This window comes from Triturus cristatus, chromosome 7 (genome assembly GCF_964204655.1).
Source record: "Triturus cristatus chromosome 7, aTriCri1.1, whole genome shotgun sequence".
Lineage (NCBI taxonomy): Eukaryota > Metazoa > Chordata > Amphibia > Caudata > Salamandridae > Triturus > Triturus cristatus.
In genome coordinates, this window is record NC_140590.1 from 1,413,293,063 (window position 1) to 1,413,316,129 (window position 23,067).

Here is a 23,067-nt window from a genome sequence, read left to right on the forward strand (position 1 = left end):
ACACTCTGCTCACAATAAGCACTTTGAACTGTGCCGAACAATTGTGGGAACAAACTAATCTGATAAACTGAACACTAACTGAGCGGCCATGTGTGACCAATTACTGATTTGCAAGGTGGTGTGACTGTGTTTGTAAAGAGCTCAAATTAGAAAAGTGAAAAGTGCTCACGGTTTCTGCAGAGTATATATGTTAGAATGCTCTACAAGGAGACACGTCATACGCATTTGAAGTGTTTCCACTGATAAAACCAACTAAAATTTCGTTGCGGTATATTTTGTTACTGTTCATGTTTGTCAGTAAAAATGCACATGGCAGACTGTCGAGCAAAATATAATCCTGACAAGTTAAATTGAGAGTGACTGTAGTTGGAGAACCAGGTATTAAAGTTTGTCAAGTTTAAACTAACTACACAACCACTTCTATTCAAGCACATGAACCATAAAAAGCATTTGCAAAGCCAATTGGCGTGGCCTTGCAAGCGTACATTTTTTTGCTTTTCAAAAACATGGACTATGCAAACAATGGCAAAAACAACTAAACGAGTGACCCACCCGCCCAGGCACTACAACCATGAGGTGCATTCATTCTCAGGTAACTGGGCAAATGTGATCAAGCAAAATGCCATCACTCACAGAACAAGAGATTCAAAGGAGGGAGTGTGCTGGCCCATTGTACCATACTGTAGTGGGTGGGAGCAAACTCTGAATAACACTTTAACAAACCAATACTTGTTAGAGTAGGTTGAGAACCAATCGTCTCCCTTGATAATGCCAATGGCTGTAATACTTGACATGATACAATTTTGTACCTAATACAATAGCACTGTCCCACACTGATGTGAGGATAATCAATGGGTGCAGATGATCTACTGTTCTGTTTGTCAAGGCCGAATCCAGAGTCTCTCCACAACAACACAATCAATCAATCATTCCAAATTTGTAAAGCGCAGCTCTGCCACTCCTAGGGGTATCAGAGCGCTGTGTCTGTGTCGTGAGTCTCTTTCCGCAGTCTGCCAGTAATGGGGCCGTACGGAGCTGGAGGGGGAGGTCATTCCAGGTCTTGGCTTCAATGTCGGAGAACGAGTGGCGGCTGCTGCAGGTGCAGCCGGGTGTGTGTGTGAGGGCAAGTGATGTGTGAGGGCAAGTGAAGAGGAGTGTAGGTGTCTTGTATGTTGGTGGAAGATCAGTCAATGGTTGAAGTAGGCAGGTCCTAAGGCATGGAGGGTTTTGTAGGCGTGCATGAGGATCTTGAACTGATATTTTTTCTGGATGGGCAGCCAATGGATGTCTCTCAGGTGGGGGGTGATGTGGGTTCATTTAAGTAGGTCCAGGATTAGTCTGGCTGCAACGTTCTGCATAGTCTGGAGTCTTCTGAGGAGCTGGATGGAGATGCTGGCATAGAGCGCATTGCCATAGTCAAGATGGCTGGTGACGGGGGTCTTTCTGGTGTTGGTTGGAATCCATCTGAAGATTCTGTGGAGCATGCGAAGTGTGTGGAAGCAGGAGGAGGCGAGTGCATTACCTTGTCATTTCGTGTTCAGTTGGCTGTTGAGGATGATGCAGAGGTTGTGTGCATGGTTGGTCGATGTGGGTCCGAGTTCTGCAGGCCACCAGTTTTGGTTCCAGACAGAAGTGTTCTTCCTAAACTTCAGTACTTCAGTTTTGTCAGGGTTGAATTGGAGGCAGTTGTCTCACATTCATTTGGCTACGTTGGTCACAGCGCTACAGAAGTTGGTTTTGCTGCTGGCGGGAGAGGATCCATTGGATGTTGTCTGCATAGAAGATTAGGTTGAGTCCATGGGAACTGACGACATCTGCGAGGGGGGTCATGTGGATATTAAACAGTGTGGGGCTGAGGGATGATCTTTGTGGACCGCCACATATGGTGTCTTTGGGTGTGGAGATGAAGGGAGGCAGTCAGATGCTCTGTGTGCATCCTATGAGGAAGGAGGTGATGCACTTGAGGGAATCTTGGCGTATGCTTATGTTGTAGAGTCTGTTGATGAGGGTGTTGTGGGAGACTGTGTTGACTACCTCGGAGAGGTCGACAAGGATCAGGGCCACCATTTCTCCATGGTCGAGCAGTGTTCTGATGTCATCTGTGGTGGCAATCAGCGCAGTCTCAGTGCTGTGGTTGGCATGAAATCCTGATTGGGAGACATCCAGTAGATGGTTTTGTTGATGGATCTCTCAAGAACCAGGTAGGGTATGGGAGCAGAGAGCTCAGATGATAAGTTTTTATATCGTTGGGGTCAGCGAAGGCTTTATTTAGGAGGGTTCTGACATCTGTGTGTTTCCATCTGTCTTGGAAAGTTGCTGTGGAGATGGAGGTGCTGTGGATACTGGTGAGTTGTGTGCTGATTCGGTTAGTTGCAAGGTTGTAGAGGTGGTGGGGAAGGGGTCAGTGGATGCCCCGGAGTAGATGGAAAACAAAATGGATGAGTTAGTTAGGGCAGTAAGCGGTGACCGGGTGGTGATGATTTGGTTGGTGTTTTGCTGGTTGGTTGAGCGCGTCGGGGTTGATGTGGTGGGTTGGATGTTGAACTTGTTGTAGATGTTGGTGATCTTGCTGTGGAAGTAGTATGAGTTATTCCTGTATCATTTGGCCCCTTCTGGGTCCCATTAAGTCCCCTGTAACTCTAGAATGATTGTTCTGAACCATGCCAGCAGCATCACAACAAGCAGGTTTCTTCAAGCCCTCACCAGGAGGGGTTTTCCAGCTTTCAGCAGCCTGTGTATCCTCCAGCAGCAGAAGCATTTGTATGATCATCTGCATCCGGTTTCATACCTAGCAGTTTCCTAAAGTCCCCAGTGATCTGCATGCCCTCAAACAGGCTTCTTGGGTACTCCATTCCGGCTGCATCATCACACGCTGATTCCTTCCAGCACACTGCTTGCTTGGCCATCCCCGGGAGGTATTGTTCTGCCAGTTGCAGGATGCTTATCGAACGGACCCTCCTTTCACGAGGATTTTTATCAAACACACTGGGCTAATCTAGAACATTACTGGCAGCGGGCTCTTCTTCATCCAGACCAGTCACTTCCATCACCACAAAGCTAGAGCCAGAGCTTAAGTGCAAAGTTGCATAGCGGACACCGTGATGCAACTAATTCCATACCAGATGGCTTAATCTCCATACTGACCAGCATAGGACACTACAGTCTGATCTCAAAGCTCTCTGGTGTGGTGTCCGGTGTTCCACTTAAATGAGTGTCGATCAGCAGTGTAAAAAGGTCACCTCCAGGTAGATGTACAAAAATATGTTTCTTTATTACCATATAAGCTGGTACCTTAACACTCGTGTGAACAAAAATAATTACTACAGTACACTAAACAACCACTTATGTTGCATAGCATGGTGTCATACATTAGTGCATCATATTAATTAACATAACACATTCAGGTTTACCGCAGTGGCTTGCCGCCACACACTGGCATCCATTGTCCTAATGTCAAATTTTGATTTAGGGTTCATAGGGATCTAACCGATCAATGTTTGGGATGGTTTTGTGGATGTTTGTGGGCCTCTTGTGTGGTCTGGTGGGCTGTTCTTTACTGTTGAGATCCATCATATTATCACAAACAATGTGAGCAGCTAACACACGTTCATGCAGTCTCCCATACCTTGCAAAGCACTTTTACAAATGAGGGCCACTTTTTTAGCTATCTGATTCGTTAATGGGGGTAAGTTTTATTTTGTTGCCCGGGTTATTTCCTGTCCCAGTCCAACTCTGCTTGCATCATGATATTTTGGTTGAATATGTCAGTCAGTTTTAAATGGAAAGAAAAAAGGTAAACCACTATTCTTGTTAGGACAATGTATTGTAAGTAGTTACAAATTCAAGGAGTTCCTTCTCTGACAAAACATAGGTGAACATGTGTCTCAGACTTTTTTTGCATCTCATATCATTAAATCTTAACTAGTACGCTATTATCAGTATTAGCAGTCAATAAAATACAAGGCTGAACATGCATGCCAAAGGCCAAAGATTGAATTTGTGCTTAGTTAACAATTAGGTAGAAATGCTGATGCATATATAATGCAAGAAATCTTACATTGATAGTAACATTTGGCCATAGAAAATGCGGTCAAAAGTTACATTTTTTCTTTAAAATGGTTTTGCAAATCTTTTTCAGAGCTGATAGACACACATCTTAGCTGGATACAAAACATAATATGAAAAAGACTGACTGTGATCATGTGCCAGCAATGACAGTAAAAGGTAAATCCCATTTTCTGACTTTTCTCCAGCGCTGTGTTTCCTGACTGCTAGCTTTTTTTTAACTCTATCTCTTTATTTGGCTGAAGTCATTTAAATGTTTGTCCCATTTCATTTCTAGTTTGCTTCACCTGCAATTATAGACTTGTATCAAACATTTGGGAATGCCCACCTTGTACAAGGAGATATTAAAATGAATTGTGTGAAATCATAGACATTGCTAATGCTCTGATGTACCACACTTAATCCAGGCTCCCAATGAAGGTAGCGCTTCACTTTAACCCCTTCCCTGCTCATGACGGAACCACTCTGTCATGAGCCACGGGTACCGTGTGCTCATGACGGAGTGGTTCCGTCATGCTGCGGCCGTTGGCGGCCACTCCGCCCATGCGGCGCTAATTCCCACGCCTGTGGGCGGAGTCATGATGGAACCACGCCGTCATGAGCACAGCTCACCCGTGACTCATGACGGCGTGGTTCCGTCATGAGCACGGCACCACCGTAGTGCCCCCAAACCCCCCCCAGCGCTGCGGCGGAATTCCTGCCGCAGCCAAGGGGTTAAATCCCAAACTCAAATATCTGTTTACCTAAAAGTCCGCTATTACATTTAATGCCCAAGAATGGATCAGCACTTATACAATATTTGTTCCAACTCCTCTAACACATGATCCATCAATCTCAAACATAACTACAACTCCAATCCAAACATAAATGGTCTAGAATGCTGTACAGAGACTGTTGACAGTAAAAACAGTGGTAATCAAACTCTCCTTCTAAGATAAAATGACACTGACTTTCTTTGGATGACTGCGTAACTGACACACCCTTCTACCCGAACCTCTGGTGATTCCATGTAAAAGCTTCTAAATAATTAAACGACAAAATTATAAAAACAATTACCAACTGGTGTACTTTCAGCCCTGCCCCCACAAATATCCCTAGAACAGATTATAATTCTCAAGGTGGAAACAACTCTGTAGTTCCTCATACGACCCTCTTTGGGGTAAAAGAAAACATGGCCGCTGGGTAAAATAAATCTTAAAACAGTCTCACCTCATTCCTGTGGTTTAGTTTCTGCAGCAAGCAGGTGCTTGAAGACAAATTCTTGGTGCCATTGGCTCACTCCTAGTTTTCCTCCCGCAGTTCTACCATGATATCCAAGAATTGTATTCGACGTGCACATACAGACATGCCACAATATCAACTATCAACACATCATCACAGAAATGAGTTGTGGATTTAGAATAGTAATTCTGTACTTCCCTATTGATGCTTACCTTGACAATATGGTTGTAGGCAATAATTTGGAGGGGATATATGTATGGAGAACTATTATTGACCCCAATATTTTGACACACAACTGCTTTTCCTTTAGAATTGGAATGATAATTATTGGGCCTACTGGGTTTTTTACACGTAAATTCTGTTGAGCAATTACTCCATATGAATACCTCTGAAATGCTCCTCACTGAGTATAATAATCCACAGTAACCACAGCGGTATTCCTTATTAAGCTATTTGACTGTTCACTCTTTCTTTGTCCCAGTTCTGTACAGTGGACAGGATATCACATGTGATGAGGTCTATTTTCCAATATACCACAATACTAACAGTGTTGCAATATATTTTATAATATAGTGACCTTGGCTCACCTTTGGTTGAACGAATAGAATGATATCGCAAATTATTGTGGGACAGTGAGGGATTTCAGCTAATATATGCATTATTAATAGCCTTTCATTGGCAACAATTGTTTTTACATAATCCTGCTAAGAGAAGCATGGGAAGCATTCATTCAACATTTGCTTAGTTTGTAGTCAATGTTACTTAATCTCCTACCAGATCACTCTTGGCCACAGGTGCTCACTCCATTACAAATCTAGATTAATACTAAAAAGATAACCAGGCTGTTCCCCATTCCTCTTCTCAATCTTTGTAGCTATAAATCATTTAGGGCAACTATAAAAGCCATCTTCTCTATGGCCCTAGCCTCCCTCATGCTCATGCTCATGCCAGGAGTGTAACACAACAAGATTGAGACCAGGACCTAGGGATGAAAAGGTCTAAATAGTGTAAATTATAAAAGCCCTCAATTGTTAATCAATATGTTACTAGCATAGGAAAGTTTGATAAAAGTTCATGCACCCTAGTTTATTGTTGTGTTTAGTTTGCTCATGAACAGCCCCAAGATGCTGCCTTGCATGATGGTGTCCTGGAGGGGGCTGGGGATATAAAATATATATTTTTTAGAACAACCACTTTCATGATTTTTTAATTATTTTGAAAATGTGGAATGAAATGAAAATTGCGCGCTCCTCTATTAAGTATGACCACTTGTCGCGAAACGCCATGGGACGTCACCTGTGATATAACATATGAGCACAGCAAAACAGCCACAAATGTACATCATAGTAGTGTAATGTAATGTATTCAAATTCGTTGTGTGTAGGTGTAGCCCAGTAGGTCAACATGCCACTTTCGCCTGCAGAGGCTTGTACAGCACTCAGTAGGGTAGGATCCTACTCGATTAAATCATAGGTGGTGTGTTGCTGGGCAAAACACAGTAAATATTGATCGTGAGAGGCCTGGTTATGAGAGGATTCTGCCTAGAGCCACAAGCACTGAGTGACATCCCCACTCACAGGACTTCCCCAGGACTACCAAAACACAGAAAACAAAGGGTTTTTGCATTGGTGGAGCTGCCCTCTCTGTGTCTCCAAGGGAGGTAGAGGGGTGAGCTCCGCTCTTTTTTTTTTTTTAAAGCATTATTTATCCAGTCAATTAATCACAGACCCATAACAACAATTCATGATTGGAATATGAAAAAAAGTAGTGTACAAATAAATTCTTCAGCCTGTCAACATATATAGGGCAAAGTTATAGGTTTTGCCCGCTATCTGTGTCCATTTCTTCACCTTATGCTTTTATTGTAGTGTCTATAAAATATTCAATTCTAGTCTGCCCCCCATTTTTGTATACATTTCTGGATAGCTCCTATTGAGCAAATTTTGGTGAATCCGATGATTTCCAATTTTGTAAAATTAAAGATCGAGCTATTGGAGAAGCATTAAAAATAAATTGTTTTTGTCGCATTGTTAAAGTTTGATTCGGGATCCCGAATAAGATAACTGTAGGATTGGGATCTATGTTCTGTTTAAGTTGTCTGCTAATCGACTGAAAGACCCTAGTCCAATAGTCAGTTAGTTTAGGGCAAGAGAAGCACATATGGAGCCAGTCTCCTCCTTGATGATTACATCTAGGGCAACCTGATGATATTTCCGGCTCTTCTCAGCTCTGACATATGCTAGAAGTGGCTTCCACTCAGAAACAACTTTGTGCATAGAAACTGAGAAACATTTAAAATATGCGTCAGTTTAGGGCATCCAAATTCTGCATGCTGCCACTCAGAAGTGAGTTTCACAGGTGTACTAAGACTTCACTTATGGCCAGAGCAGAATTCATTGTAATCATTGCATGCGGTCACTGAGTTTTATACCTTTGTAGTATACAACTTTCTATGCATGCCCTTTCATTCATGTACCTGCATGTTGTTATTGATTGACAAACATGTGGTTTATTGACTGTGTGCATTTTTGTGTAAGGTATGAACATCTGGAACACCCTAATGTGATGTGGGTTGAGAATTCAGTGTGTGGGGGTCATCGTTTTGAGGAACAGAAACCACGGTGTGATTGGAATTTCTCTTGTAGTGAACTTGCCTCAGAGTTAACAAACACAATCAGAATTAGAAAGAATGGTGTGCAGTGGAGGGTTGACTTTCTTTACTTTGAGGGTGGTAGGAAGTAAAACGCCAGAGGAAGAAAGACGCTGAGTAAGGTCTGTCATTCTGTTTACACATGCAAGTTTCTACCTTCATGAGCCCACTTTTGACTAGATGGCACAGAACCCATTCTTATTAGTTTGGTCATGCTGCAACCTTGTGTGTGTACTTGAATACCATAAACCTACAAAACATCCCCAACTGAAAATGTGCCTGTTATTGAATATAGTGTCTTTGCAAGACTAGCTTTTAAGATGCATTCATCTCTTCGAAAATCCCATAATTTCCCTTGTAAGAAGTATTCCTACTTATGGGATATACTTGAATATATTTCATTGATACAGAACATCCTGCATGTTACACTCTGTAGAATGAGAACCATACTCCCCAGGCAAAAACTACAGTGACCACATGAAGTTCCTCATATCTGCTTCAAGATAGGAACGATTTTTGATTCAGGAAAGGCTGAAACCAACATGGCTTAGAACACTCAAAAAAACTAACACAATCTATAGCGACATTATCCATGTGTACTACATTTTTACTGCCTGTTTTCAATGCACATTGTAAATTATACATGTGCAAAGTTTTCACCAAACTGGTATTTTTTAGAGCTGTGGGCTTAAATCAAAGGAGCTAACTTAATTTGACAAAACACATTTGCAGATATGATTAGTGTATCTTTGGTAATGCAGACATTCTCAATGTCACAAACTTCTAAATTAGTTTCGATTTTCATATTCATTTATTGAAACTTATTTATATGCTCTTTTCATCCTTGGGACTTTTTTTGTTTGAAGAAGAAAAGGCAAACAGTGTCTGTCTGTACCATACTTTTGAAATCTAACTGTACAAGAAAAACTGGTATCTGCTATTTTTATAAAATGCGACTTATAACTGTTTGCCAACATGGGCGTACTCTGTGTGAGGAGAATCAGGTAGTGAAATCTAAAATTAGAAACAGTCCCCAGGGCTGTTCAATTATTCTTGGGAAGCTGTAGAGTGCATTGCCCGAGGACAAACCTGTTTCAGACATGACAATGCAGTCTGCAGAAAGTAAACAAGCAGGTTGCCCGCAGTTTTAATATTAAATTACAAGCCCTTAATTACACAGTAGAGTGGATGGTTTTCTCAGGCCTCTTTTCTTTCTCAGAGGAAAAGTAAATATGGTAAAGACTCTATGATAATAAGTGGTTCAACAATGTAGGATCATGTATGTACAAGCGTAAGTTAGCACCAGCAAAAGGTATTTGGCGAACCAAAATCAGTAAAGATTGCCCAAAGACCCTCAGGAAAACTATCATTCCACTTAGTGTGAACATTTACTTGCACTGATATTGTTGATGGTCCTACCTTTGCAGGTAAACACAAATAAAGGCCAATAATGCAAACTAGCTAATTAAAAACTCTCAGGATATGAATGTTTTACAACAGAAGTTGTCACAGGTTTTAATCTGCTTGCAGAACCGAGCGATTGTTTTCATCACACGAAGTTTGTGATGTTATGTTTTACTCAAATGCATCTCGGGCAACTTGTTACAGGACTCGTCTCAATAAACCATTCAGTCTGCTCTTATTCTGCTTAGCATACACTATTTGTGCGGGATTTTCCTACTTCTTTTTTTTATTTTTTTTATTAACATTGGTTGAAGTTTCTGAACTTTTTAGAATAACGATATTAATTTGGCAGAGCAAAGATTTTCTACCTTTCCTCACCTCCTACCATAAGGCAAAAAATACTCCACCTGCTTAAGATTGCAACATTGCATAATGCACTTTTTTGTTTAAAAAGTTCATGCATAGCTGGTTTATTTTAGAAGACCTGTATAACACCTTGACTTATCAGAATTTCCCTTAAGTAGTCAATTAATGCGGACATTTTGCTGTCAAAAGAAGCAGAACAGAAAATATACAAATATTGTTTTTAACTTTTTTATGAAAATATATATATATTCGAATTTGAAGACAAAAAAATGCACAAAGAAGGCAAATCATTTGGGCAATAGTGACAGAAATGAGTCATGCTTGGGCTATTTTGAGATTGAGGAAGATCTCTTCAAGCATTGCAACTCTTCTTTAGTTTTGATAGATAGATATATAGATAGATAGATAGATAGATAGATAGATAGATAGATAGATAGATAGATAGATAGATAGATAGATAGATAGATAGATTTTTATTTGATTTAGACCTCTACTGAGGTCAACAAAAGAGATGAAAGAACTTTAAAAATGTACCTTATCAAACCAATCACAATGTATCTTCTTTAAAATATTTTTGAAAAACATTTTTAAAATGTAAACAAATTATAGCAGACAAATTCATTGGGTGGAGATCTACAAAGTGTTATTACGCCTTGTACAGTAGTTATATTATATATAAGACTCATAGGTTTTCAAAAGCAACATCTGGCCTCTACCAAGGTTATATTTGCTTGGTAAATAGTACATGAGATATATCTTGCAAACATCCATTGCAAAGATCACATAAGCTTGTAATATTGTTGGAATTATTTAAGTTTTTTGTAAAAGATTTTAGTGGTAAAATACCCAACCGCATTAGGATAATACAGTGTTGTACCCTGTGTACTAATGCATATCACAAATATCCTTACTGAGTCTTATATTCTATAGTGTCTGTGTAGTCTATTTATTGTAATAAAAACTGTAATAAAAATTTTATCATGCAGTGAGAAAGATCTAACGCTATGTTGAGATTCTTGTTAAAACTACATTGCATCGACTCGTTTTTAAATGTCTCAAATTTTTGCAAGCTCCTTAAGGATCCTTCTTCGACGTGTCATAAATTATACACCCATCTTATTATGTTTGCTGTGGCTCTAGTGAAGGAGCAAACTGTGGGCAACTCGAGGCACAATTCTTGGACTGGAACCGCTTGATTAACCTTTATCATTTAAAGAAGCAGGTTCCCTTCTCTGGTATTTGTAGCTTGCCATTTGTTAATTGGAATATATTCGAGAGCATAAGATAAAATAGGGGTTATTTTCATACGGCTGACGTCTATTAGGGAATAAAAATGTCTGTGACCAACAGAAGATTATAATTGCTTTAGCGCACCAATATGAGCATCCGCTTTATTGAAAATGAGTGGAATATTCTTTAGCTACCTCTATCGGCTGTTCACCAAGTGTCCAGTCAAAATGAGTAAAATGTTTTCCCTCTGAAAGGTACTACCTTTGTTTTAAGAATACTTGCTTTTAAAAAACATTTCTAGCTAAAAAAATGCATTTAAGTTTCATTGTAGGCCAATTGGTGTAAGATCAAATATAACAAGATCATCGGCATGCATTAAAATAAGCACATTACTAGATGCTATTTTTGGAGGAAAGTTTTGTATTTTTTTTAAAAAAACAATCAGGGTGGTCACTTATAAAGAGGCAAAATAGAAGAGGTGCCAAAAGACAGCCCGGTTTTAAGCTATTCAGTGTGGCATTCGGATTAGACCTTTATCCCCCCCATTTGCACCCTACACCATGTGACTGAGTGCAGTGAGATGACTAGCTTTAAAAGATTTTCAGGTATTCATATCTTCTCTAACTTCTTCAATAGTATGGGTCTATCTAATCTGTCAAAAGCAGTTGTAAAATCTACAAACGTGTATACGACCTGTGATTTCAGCATTACATATTTGTCAATATTTGTCTGCAGTGTTGCAATGTTATCTGTTACAGAGTGTTTTGGACGAAATCCGGCTTGAGTTATGGGAATAACCCCTCTCAAAAAGACCCAGTCTTTCAATTGGTCCAAGACATTATCCACAAAGATCTTGTGTCAAACAGAACAATTTGATGGTAATTACTGGGTATTAAGCGAGAGTGGTATCATAATGCTCCCTCGCCATGAATTAGGGATTTTAACAGTTTTGTAACAGTAAGAAAATGGGGGGCTAGAAATGTTTTCCATTCTTCTGGATTGGTCTGAAGGACTTTGACCGGGATTTTGTCGGGACCCATTGCTGCAGAAGATGTAGCATCCCTTATATATTGAGCAATTTGTCGTTCATTTGGTGCTGAGATGTCCTGGTTCTTTTTAATCTTCTTGTGGTTGCATTTGCCAGAGTTGTCTGAGATCTTGTTTACTTTATATAGGTCAAGAACATATTATTCCCAATCGAGTGACGATACAGGAGAGGCTTTTAAGGATTTTTTTGTTCCTGTTGCTTTAGCTATTATGCTCCAGAATGCCTTGCTGTATTTTTGCTTGACTGCTACTTGGAGGTCTACCCTGTTTTCATCCTTTAGTTCTTGACTACTTTTTAATTTTTTCGGTTTAAGGGCTTTTTGTAATTTTGAGATTTCTTTCTGCCTGTCCCCTGAATAATTCAGAAATTGTAGTTTAATTAATTTATTTAAGTTGATTGTTACTTGATCTGATGCCTTTCTATTGGGTCTATTGATTTCCTTTTCCCAAGAATCTGATATTTTTTGAAGTGTGCTCACAACTGAGGAAAGACTATTTTCAATAGCTGTTTTGAGGTCAATAGGACAATTATGTTGGCACAGTAACAAAGAGATTATTGCAGCGTTCATTTTATTGATGATATTTGTAATCCATATTATCTGCCCTTCTTTTTGGTCTAACACAAAGTTACCATTCACCTGCGTTAAGGACCATGGAGAGGTAAGCTTCAGTGAAACTTCAGTCTTCAGATACAGAATTGCGTGATCACTTTCCAGAGTGAATTGAGAATTTAAATATAGGGTTTTTCCGAATAAATAATGTCTTCAAATTATGTAATCTAAAATAGAGGAATTAAAAGTTCAGTTTCGCAAGAATGCGGCTCGGTCAACACCTTCTACTCTTCTGTTCAATTTCACTCCATTGATTTTGTTCACTAATTCGAGAAGTATTTTCCTGTGCTTATCTGCTTTTATGGTAGTTGGGAATATTAGTGCTTCGTCTTCCTCTTTGATCCTGCATATTTTCTGAAGTGCATTAGAGATTTTCCCGTTAAAGTTGCCCAGTTAGGAATGCTTGTAGATTCCCATTTGATTCTATTATGGTTTCTATTTTCTCGAATATTCTCACCATTAGTAGGTCATATTCAGAACTTGGAGGGGTGTAGATGTTAAAGAGAAGCACATTTTGGGCAGTGATGGGTCTTTCTTTCCAGTACTTCCAGTACTTTATCTTGATGCATTAAGCATTGTTGCTAGACATATCGATCACCTCAAGATCCCAATGTATTTCTTCCCTTAATAGAATTGCAAGTCCTCTTCACACTATCCCCGCCACAATTTCAAATACAAAATAATCTTTTTGGTCAAAGGTATTTAAAGAACATGTTTCTTGGAGACACACTATTGCGGGGGAGTTTTCCAGAATTAGTTCCTACCATATTATATTATTCAATAGTCAGAAGTCTGCTAGAAAGGGAGTTTGTTTACCTCTCCGAGCCTATTACTGTTCAGGTTACTGGAGATTCAAGACCTTTGATGACATTTCTAATTTGGTTGGGGTGTTATTCCAAATTCGTCTCTCCCCATCTTCGGTAAATTTGGTTAGTTTTTCTTCAGGGGCGTGCTATGAGTCCTTAGCACCAAAGGTTGTTTGATTGTGTTGTTGCTTCCTGCCCTCATTCATCTCTGTAACTTTTATTTGATCTGTTGTATATGTTTTTTGATTGACTCCTACTACATCTAATCCATTTATGTGTAAAGAGTCACTCTCTTTCCAATTATGGAAGGAATCACGGAAGGCCAGAATTCTACTCTAGCCACGGTGGGTTGAGATTTATTCGGGAATGCCACTAATTTGATTTCAGACGAAGTTAGAGAATGAAGGGAGTGGACCTTATGAAGGAGGTTTAGGATCTTTTTTCAAATCAGCGGTTAGCTTCCTGTGCAGAATAAGTCAGTTATTCCTAAAATACAATAGTGAATCTGTGACCACTTTCCTCTGGAATTTTTTGAAGTTTGAAGAGTTTCTCCTTCAAAATTAGTCGTGGACCGATGATTTTGTTATTGAGTTTATGGTTTTGAAATTTGTCCCAAGAGGGTTTCATTGAATCAGGTTTTCCTTTCTGTCGAACAGATGATAGAAATCCTTATTTTGCAAGGGCTCTGAAGAAGTAGGGATTTGTGAATCCACCAATTTAGTGTCTACTAATACTTCTTGTGCGGAGAGGACCTACTGAGGGAACTTTAATTTCCGGGTTTTTCATTTGGGAATTCTTCGCTTAGTTCTTTTATTTTTATTTTTCCTTCTCTTGAAGTTGGCCTTGTCTCCCTTATACTTGAAATTTCCGGAGAGAACATCTCTTCATTATTTGGAAATTGAATTAATGTCTCTCGTGCACTTCACTTATTAAATATTGGGACGAATGAAATGATGTCGGAGGGTTGTTTGCACTTACAGGGTCCATAAATAGTTTGCGAAGGGAGTAGATTTTGTCTCCATTTATATTCTTGCTCTTCCCTTCTTTCTTGCCCATTCTGCTGGTTTGGAATGACTTTTGTTCCTTTTCCCCCTCGTCTTTCTCTATTACATTTGAAGTTTGATGGTTCTGTCTTGAATTAGCTTTTTTCTCTTCTGGTCCACCAGATATTGCAGTATTCCAGTTTGTGTTCCCACGATCTGGTCTGAATTTTCCAAGGAGTTCTCCAAATGGGTCAATATTGACTCCAGAATCCTCTGTAATGTAAAAATTGAATTAGATAAGGGATCTTGCTCATTGAAAAATTGCTGGGAGTTATACAGTGGGAATTCCGGAGAATGCAAAAGATTTTCCTCTACATCTGATATGTTACTTGGAGTGCTATTAAATAATTGGAGTGTCTCCTTTGTTGATTTGGTTGCCTCTAAAAAAGGTACTGAGCTATTATTTATATCCTGTAAAGTGAAGTCTGTATCTAGTAGGTGATATGATACAGCTTCTGTTATTTGAGGTGGTGTTTCCTGGTGTACCTGCTGTTCAGCTACTTTTGTGAGCTCTATTGTCGGATTTCTTTCGTGCCCTTTGGTTAGTTGATTAGAATTACTGGCTTCTATCTTCTCTATTTTTGTTTTTTCTTCTTTGCTATGGTGTTCCAATATTTTTGTCTGCTCAGTTATTTTGTTTATGTGATCCGTCTTCAAGATGGAGGGAAAAGTTTTTGTTATTTCTGAGATACCGAGAAGGGCTCGATTATGAGCAGATTTGTATGTACTCTGTCTTAATTATTGCTCTGTACCTAATCTTTTCATGTGGATTGTCCAGTTTCTTAATTTCTTATAGGGCATGTTGGAAAGGCAGAAATGAGTGGGAGCTCACCAGGCCTTCTCACAAGCAGCGCCCAGTCCTAGCTGAGCCGCTAGGGGCCCGGGCTCCCTCTTTGCTAAGGGATTCTATGTCCTCTGTGCTCAGTCTCCACATCTACTTCCCGGTGCTGGCAGGGGGATTGCTACTTCAATTTCAGGAGGCCGCTGCGGTGGTCTCTTCTCTCCACTGCCCCCACTGTGCACAACCACAGCATCGTCTTTTCCGGCCTGTCTTTAGATTATGCTACGATTCCTTTGGGGTCCTGTGTTCAGCATCTCACTGCCTTTCTGTAATTAAGTGTTGTTTTTAGTATAGATTTGAGGAGTTGATGAGTTGGTCCCAGCCTGACGTAAGATGTGGTGGCTAGATGTTAATCCTGCTGGCCGCCTGCTCTCTTTAGTTAGGATCTTTAACATCTTTTAAATATGACCTAATATTGCCACTACTCACTAGAGATCCAGCTAGCTAGATAAACATTGCACTGATGTGCTCCTGAGTGAGCTTTGCATTACTTGAACAACTGATCAAGAGTTTCTCTAAATACAACTTGGACCAATAAATTGTGAATAAGGGTTAGTGTGTGAACTGTTTTTGCCCAAGTGCATCTTGTTAATTGGATTAAGTAGCTCTCACATGCTCAGGGAATCTCAATATGTGATCCTTAACAAATCATAACATATTAAAAATAAATATCCATGTCTGAGGAATAAACTTTAAAGCATATCTATAAATCCATTGTGTGGCAAATCATACTAAGCATGACTTCATGACTTCACGACTAGAGCATGGTTCATTGAGAATTAAAGATAAATGTTGAAGACTACTAATTATGTAATGAGTTTGATACAATTCACATACATTGATTTGATCTTCCTCTTTAATGGATGCATTGCCTACAAACTTTACACTTGTAGGTGTACAGTATTAATGTATATTTGGGAGCCATGCCCATTTTTATAACCCTAGGATTTACTAATGCCTACATTGTGTACATTATGCATGCATAGGGTTAAAGAAAGTCCCAATTAACAATTTTAATATCACTTTATTCTTTCTTTCCCAATTATTTTTCTAAATGTGCCACCGCTACTAAAAATATTGAGTAAGAAACTGAACTGATTGATGAAGTTAAATGTAATTTCAACACTGCTTCGAACAGGCCTATTCGGATGTCAAATAGGTGCTCTGAAAACTGTAAAAAGTAGTTTAGTGAAGTTTTTTTAGAACACCCCAACGTTTCTGCTTTGTGAAAGTGCACTGCCTTTGTACTGCATGATACTAAACATCACTCTCAAACTCGCATCATATTTTTTTTTAGATAGCTAATAAATACCCACAGTTTACCATTTCTAAGTTCTTAGGGCTTCATTTACAGTATTTTGATGCGTGGCAGCACAGCAAGCATTCCAGCTGCACTGCCATGCTTCAAAAGAAAAGGGCAGGAATGTGCTGTATCCTCGAGAGATTGACAGTTATACTGGAGGAGTCTTTCTTTATTTTAAGCAGATTAAGGACTTTTGGTGCACAAATCTCTGAACAAGGGGGTGAATTAATGTTTTTTTCATAGTTGCTCTATCTGTAGACTACCACTAGTTGATTGTGTGAGAATTGTAAAACACAGCCACTTTCAATTAACTAATAGGAAGACTGAGAGCAGTGAAATAATAATTGTCTGGAATATGTTTTATGTATGTTCAAAGTTTAAGTGTATGTATCAGTAACCTTGCTGCCGTTTATGTGTATAAATGTTAAGTTTGACACTAAGCAGAATTTATACATTATCTTATGTGGAAGGAGTTAATCGTAACCCTGATTGAAATATTCTAAGTAAATGTGTTGTAATTATGTTAAAGCACCAATGATTAATTAAGGTAATCTATGTGGAAAATTATTTATATGAATTTGTTCCCTCATCACTGTTTCTTCTGTTCAAGTTGTATTTGGCCCAAGTGATGCAGGATTAATAGGGCTGGCCCCTATATGTACTGTATGTGGTTATCCTCAAGATATGGCACATTCCTGTCCTTCTCCACTGTGCTAGTGCACAATGTGCTACCATACGCCACGGTGCAAGGTGTCTGCATTGTAAGGGTGATTGTTTTTGTGCAGGAAGGGATACCTTCCTGCACAAAAACAATCCCTAGAGGTGTTTTCCACTTTCTATGTGCACTGCAGAATGCAGCACACATAAAAAAGGAAAAACGAGGAGAAATAAAGAAGTGTCTCCTCTTTGTGCCTCCCTTACGCCTCCCCTCATTTGAGATGTCATCAGGGATGTCATGAGTGATGTCACTGACCATGTCATGAGTAATGTAATATGTAAGATCATAAGCATTGCATTGCGGGGGCATAAGTTTTAGTTAGCTCAGATAACTATAACTGCTGAATTTCTATGTTTTGTACAAGCAAAATGTGTGCCTAACTATAACATCCCTGTAACCTTTGTTATTTTCAGTGAATTTCCAAGATTTTTTAATTCTATTTCCTAACTATAAAGTCCCTGTCACTTTTGTTTTTTTAGTGAACATATAAATATTTATAAATGTAATATATAAATATAGCACAACCTAGCTCCTTCGTTTCCAGATGAATCAGCCACACTCCCTCGGTGTATTCCATGAAAACGGCACAATGCTGTCAGACTGCTTAAAAAAACGTTATTTCTTGTTAAATTGCAGCAACACAACACAGGACACCAATGCGTTTCAGCTTACGCCTTCAACCGGGCAACCATATTTATATCATCTACTGGCCGTTGCTGTGACAGCTCCCACCAAGAAAAAGCAAACCCTCCGCTTCCTGCAAGCGGGAGCTGTCAAACTGCTTCTGCTTGCTGGAAACAGAGCTTTCTTCTCTTTCCCTGCCTAAATATTTGCCGGCAAGGAAAGAGATGAAAGTATTGCTCTGTCACTGATGATGTCATGGGTGATGTAATATGTGAATTCATAAGCAGTGCATTGCGGGTGGTAAGTTAGAGTTAGCTCAGGTAACTATAACTGCTGAATTTCACTGGTTTTGTATGGGTGAAATTTGAGCCCTTTTTCACTGTGTATGTATATGTATGTGTATATATATATATATATCTCCAACAGCTCGAGATATACCCGGGCCCGTGAGAGGTGGAGTGTGAAGTTGGACAAGTTCACTGGCAATAATTTCCAAGTAAAAAGTCCAACACATGGAAGGAACAACACTCACCCAGACTTGCGTGAATGGCAAACCTTTACTTCCAAACATGATGCATTTCGGCCACAACACAGGCCTTGAACATATATATGCTCAAGGCCATACACATACATACATATACATGTACACATACACACACTTCAACTTTGATAGTAATGCAGGCTAGAATTAACAGAAACTAGGCAATAAAACTCAGATTTGTTTCAAACAAGGGGCCTTAAAATCTGTCTGCCACAGGGCCCCAAAAAGTCTTAAGATGGCACTAGTATGGACAACCATTGTATGTGACTGCAACACATTAAGGCTGAGCAGATGTAGCACCGATGTTGATGCAACATTTGCACTTTTTGTACAATGACATATTTACTTTCACGTCATTGCTTTGACAGGTTTTCTAAGAAATATGCATTTCCAATGAGGTACAACTTACTGTATCACACAATACTTCCAATCTGAGGTCTTGACTTGCACAAGTGCCAGTGTGCTGGCTGGTCAATATTCCGCTGCAGATGTAGATAAAGGTCCACATTTGCCAACATTTTCACATGAAAATTTGCAGCACAGGGTTGCACGACCAGCAAAATAATGCACTGCCCTATTTGCTCAGTATCGTGCACCAATGATTTCATTAACTATTCCAGTGCAAAAATGCCTTGTTTGTGTATTGCTAAGCCTGCATTGCACAAAGGCACATAGGTGATAAACACCTTTTTGCATGAGAATTGTACTCGAGGCACACCCACAAGAGCTAATCTCTACACAAAGTCACCCACGTGTGGATTGTGCAATATGTGTTCTTTTGCAGAAATTACACACACTACACATTGGAAAATCGTTCCATGTTCTCTTTCTCCATAGTTTTTGCATTGTTTCAATTTGGCACTAGCATTCCACAAAAGTCAGTCCACACTACTTTGCAAGATGTTAGTTAATCTGGCTTTAAATGCACTTCCCATGTCTGATTAGGCCACCTTTGCATAAATTAGTGTAGGTTTGGCAATATGGGAAGAGGTTGCATTTGGTGTCATTTATTTTCAGCGTGGAAGTTGATTGGCTCTGACGTTTGCTCCACTTTGCATTTCCAAACTCCTTAGCTAATAATTAGTTATTCTGGGTCCCAATGTCATGAATCAGTTACAAATGTAAAGTCCAAATGCTTTTTTCTGCGTGCACTTTTAGCACGTTTGCACAATGAACAATGCTGGAGCTAAGTGCAATGACCCAACAGGTTTCGCCTCCCTCCCCCCTTGCCAGTAAGGAAATTGCCCTTTAAGGTCAGCGCCCCCAGCTTTTACCTGTCTGCTATTATTAGACACAGGCCTATTACACAAAGGCCATGAAAGTTTCCATTTAGATGCTCAACTCATTTCCTAATCAGAGAAAACAGGAAGTCACATGAACCAAACATTGATCGGCATGATCATCATTTCATCTGTGTCCTCCCACTTGTGGTGGGTTTACTAAACACAAATCTGAGAAATGGTTACATTTCTCCTTTTACATTAAAAAGGTAAAATTACAGCGAGCTTCGAACTGGGAAGTGATTTTTTTGCTGACAAGCAGCATGACATCTTGAGTATCATCTCTAATATATTTCTAAGCTAGAAAGGGGCATATCAGCAATGCGAGGCGATAATTTTATCGCCTAATTAGCAAGCTCACGCTAACGCGTGAAAACTTGCGTTAGCGTAGGAATTCCTAACGCCCAGCTTTGCATCTCTAATGAGATGCAAAGTGGGCGTTCCTGACCTGACATGACAGGAGAAATGTCGCTAAGCGACATTTCGACTATCATCAAGCCCCACGCTATGAAGCATAGCGTCAGGAAAGTAGCGATAACCCCTGTTAACGCTACTTTCCTTACGCTTGCTTCAGGACTGACTTAGCCATGATATCCTATGGAAGGTGGATATCATGGCTAAGTTTGTGAGTCCCTATCATCAAGCTAACGCCACATTACGTGAGATTATCGCTGGGTTTCCAGCGATAATCTCACGTTAGGCAGTTAGCGTGAGGATTTTTATCGCTTTTGAGATAAGCGTTGCTAATAGCACGCTATCTCAGCGATAAAAATCCACGCTAGCCGGCGATAATTATCCTAGCGCTAAGTACGCTTAGCGATAATTATCGCCGGTTGTTGCTGATATGCCCCAAAGTGAGTTGGCGTGTCTAATGAGAAATTAACTGGAAGTGAAAAAAAAACTGTTGTAAACAGCTCATCAGCACATATACTCCTTTTACACACAGAAGCACATACACTTGCAAACAGACTCATGCAGTAGTGCACAAAATCAAAGTCATTCAGATTAATTTACACTGACAGTACACATTTGTGCATATGCACGCACACACACGCATCATCACGCCCATCGTTTGCTTTCAAGTACAAAACTTTGCTACTGCTCAAGTGCACAGAATTATATTATATAACAAAATATTAGAAGTTGGTGCAAATAGATGCTAAAATACATAACTAACTAGTGCTGCACAGCCATACCACTGGCAGAATGCACACTATGTATATGGCCAGGTATCACAGAGGCCTCCAAGACAATTTTGCCCCTCACATCCCCCCTCCAATTACAGTTACCCCCTGACACTATTACTGGTAAAACACAACCACTGGTGCACACACTAGACTTCCTTTTGGGTTAGGGGTTATAAACCACTGCCCGTATTTATTTTGCACACAAAGATTAAAAAATATTTTACAATATTTAATGCACATAACCCATCACATATACAGTTTTATTTACAAGAATTAGCAGCCTAACCTTAACAGACTCCAATACATTCATTTTTCCAACCATATCTAAAACATTGTTCCTGTGCATCCCCAAGTTTTTCTTCGGTGAGATCATGGCTGGTCCTATGGTCCCTTGGTCTGAATTTTCCATGCCCAGCCAAAAATTGACCTTATCGGAGGTACCCACCCCCCTACATCACCTCCCCTACCGGGATATGCCTCTGAAGGGGGTCTGCCTGCCCACTAGAATACCTACCTCAGGCACCCTCCACACCCTTCATCCTTCCCCCATCGGCCAGTGCCAGCCTTGCTGCCATTGTGCCTGATGGACGGTAAGGACCGCCTGCCAGCGACCACTCCCAACCCTCGCACCCCTGCAACCTCACTTCAACTCGCTGCTAGGACCCCCGGTATGGTCCCGTGACACTGCAGTTAAAAGGATGGCCAATATGAACCCAAAATTGTCCCACCAATCATGCAGGACCTCACCCGCCACCGGTCATCATAGTTCACCTATTATGTGCCCCCCCCCTCAGTTTTCTACTGAGGGCGATGACTCAAGCAAACAAATTCTCTAAAAACGTTTCATTGCCAACCCTTGACAAGTGAACCCCGTCCTGTAAGAAAAAAAGCTCACTCTTCAAGCAAATGTGAGGTATGGACGACAGTCTGGCCGACGTGAATGACTTACCAATTTTATTATTTACTCACTTCACCGACTCATTGAGGGCCTTGACAGACTTACCACCCCTTCAGCGCAACCAGGGAATGATGTTGGAACATGCAAGCACAGCCTGTGGATATTGTCTTGCCAACCAACCAAACTAGGACATTACCAGTTCAAACAAGTCCCTTTTGCCGACCTCTAACAAGTCTTTGCCTCCAAGATGAACAATGATGACCCCAGGAGGCGTATACCCCGGAGGCATTACAGTGTCTAATGTACTCCTCAAATGGACCAAACGAAGCCCTCTTTGTCCACAAAAAGGGATTCGTATCCTGCATGCCTAGGTCTGTCAGCAAAGCCACCTGCCAAATAAAAAGCCTTTGCGTGCTGAACGCAAGAATGGGCCAGCACCAGCACTTCTGTGATCTCCGTCGCCTCCACATTAACAGGGGTCGTCAATTAAACCATTGGCTGCCTCCAATCCCCATGTTTCACACCTACGTCCACAGGAGAAAACAATTGAGAAAAGGAGTGATTAACAGTAGATTTTACAACATGTTCAATCTTACATAGTGCTTGTAACAATCAGAGGTCCATCTGCCAATCCTTTATACCGCCTGGCCTGTAAGGCCCATTTCTGACGTGGAAGTGGGAGTTGCCTCCGAGGGCCTGAACACCCGGGTCAGGCGAGAGACACTCTCGAGCCCATGCAGCTCCCAGCAGAGAACCGGCTGTGCTGACTTGCAGAGCTGTGCAGCAAGTGGGAGCATGCCAATCTACGTGCAAAGAAAGGAGAGAGAGAAAAAATTACTCCTTGCAAGTGGAGCGGAACAGCGGGTGGCCTGGGGAGTGTGCGAATGGAAGAATGAAGAGACCCCTCGCCTCTCTGCAGCCCTTTTTAGGGGCAGCGATTGGCGCATGCCACACTGGAACAACTCAGAGGCAATAAAAGTACTTTTGGTGCCGCACCACCAGCACTCCCAATCCCAACCGGCCTTCACTGGAAGGCGAGTGCCCAGTGCCGCAACTCCCAGTCCCAGCACTGGCAGACTGCCATTGGAGTGGCTCCCACCAGTTGGAGAGCCTTTTTCAAATACGTCTCACGTAAGTTAGCATTGGTGAAAAAAAATGCCCCAATCACAGGCGGGCACCAGGGGCCTGAGGTAAAACTCTGACAAGGTGAGGTATTTATTGATCCTAGATCA

At 40.6% G+C, this 23,067-nt stretch overlaps 1 protein-coding gene across 4 annotated transcripts in view; it reads left to right on the top strand.

Moving 5' to 3' along the window:
- Window positions 1–23,067, top strand: part of NFATC2 (nuclear factor of activated T cells 2) — a 312,180-nt gene that overhangs the window by 285,685 nt on the left and 3,428 nt on the right. For 2 of the 4 annotated variants that reach the window (XM_085619140.1, XM_085619142.1), the window contains one exon: window positions 4,139–4,224. The exons of the other annotated variants lie outside the window; for them this stretch is intronic. In XM_085619140.1, the coding sequence (XP_085475266.1) occupies window positions 4,139–4,182 (44 nt within the window). In that variant the 3' untranslated portion in view covers window positions 4,183–4,224. The remainder of the gene's footprint in view (window positions 1–4,138; window positions 4,225–23,067) is intronic. 4 annotated transcript variants of the gene reach the window in all.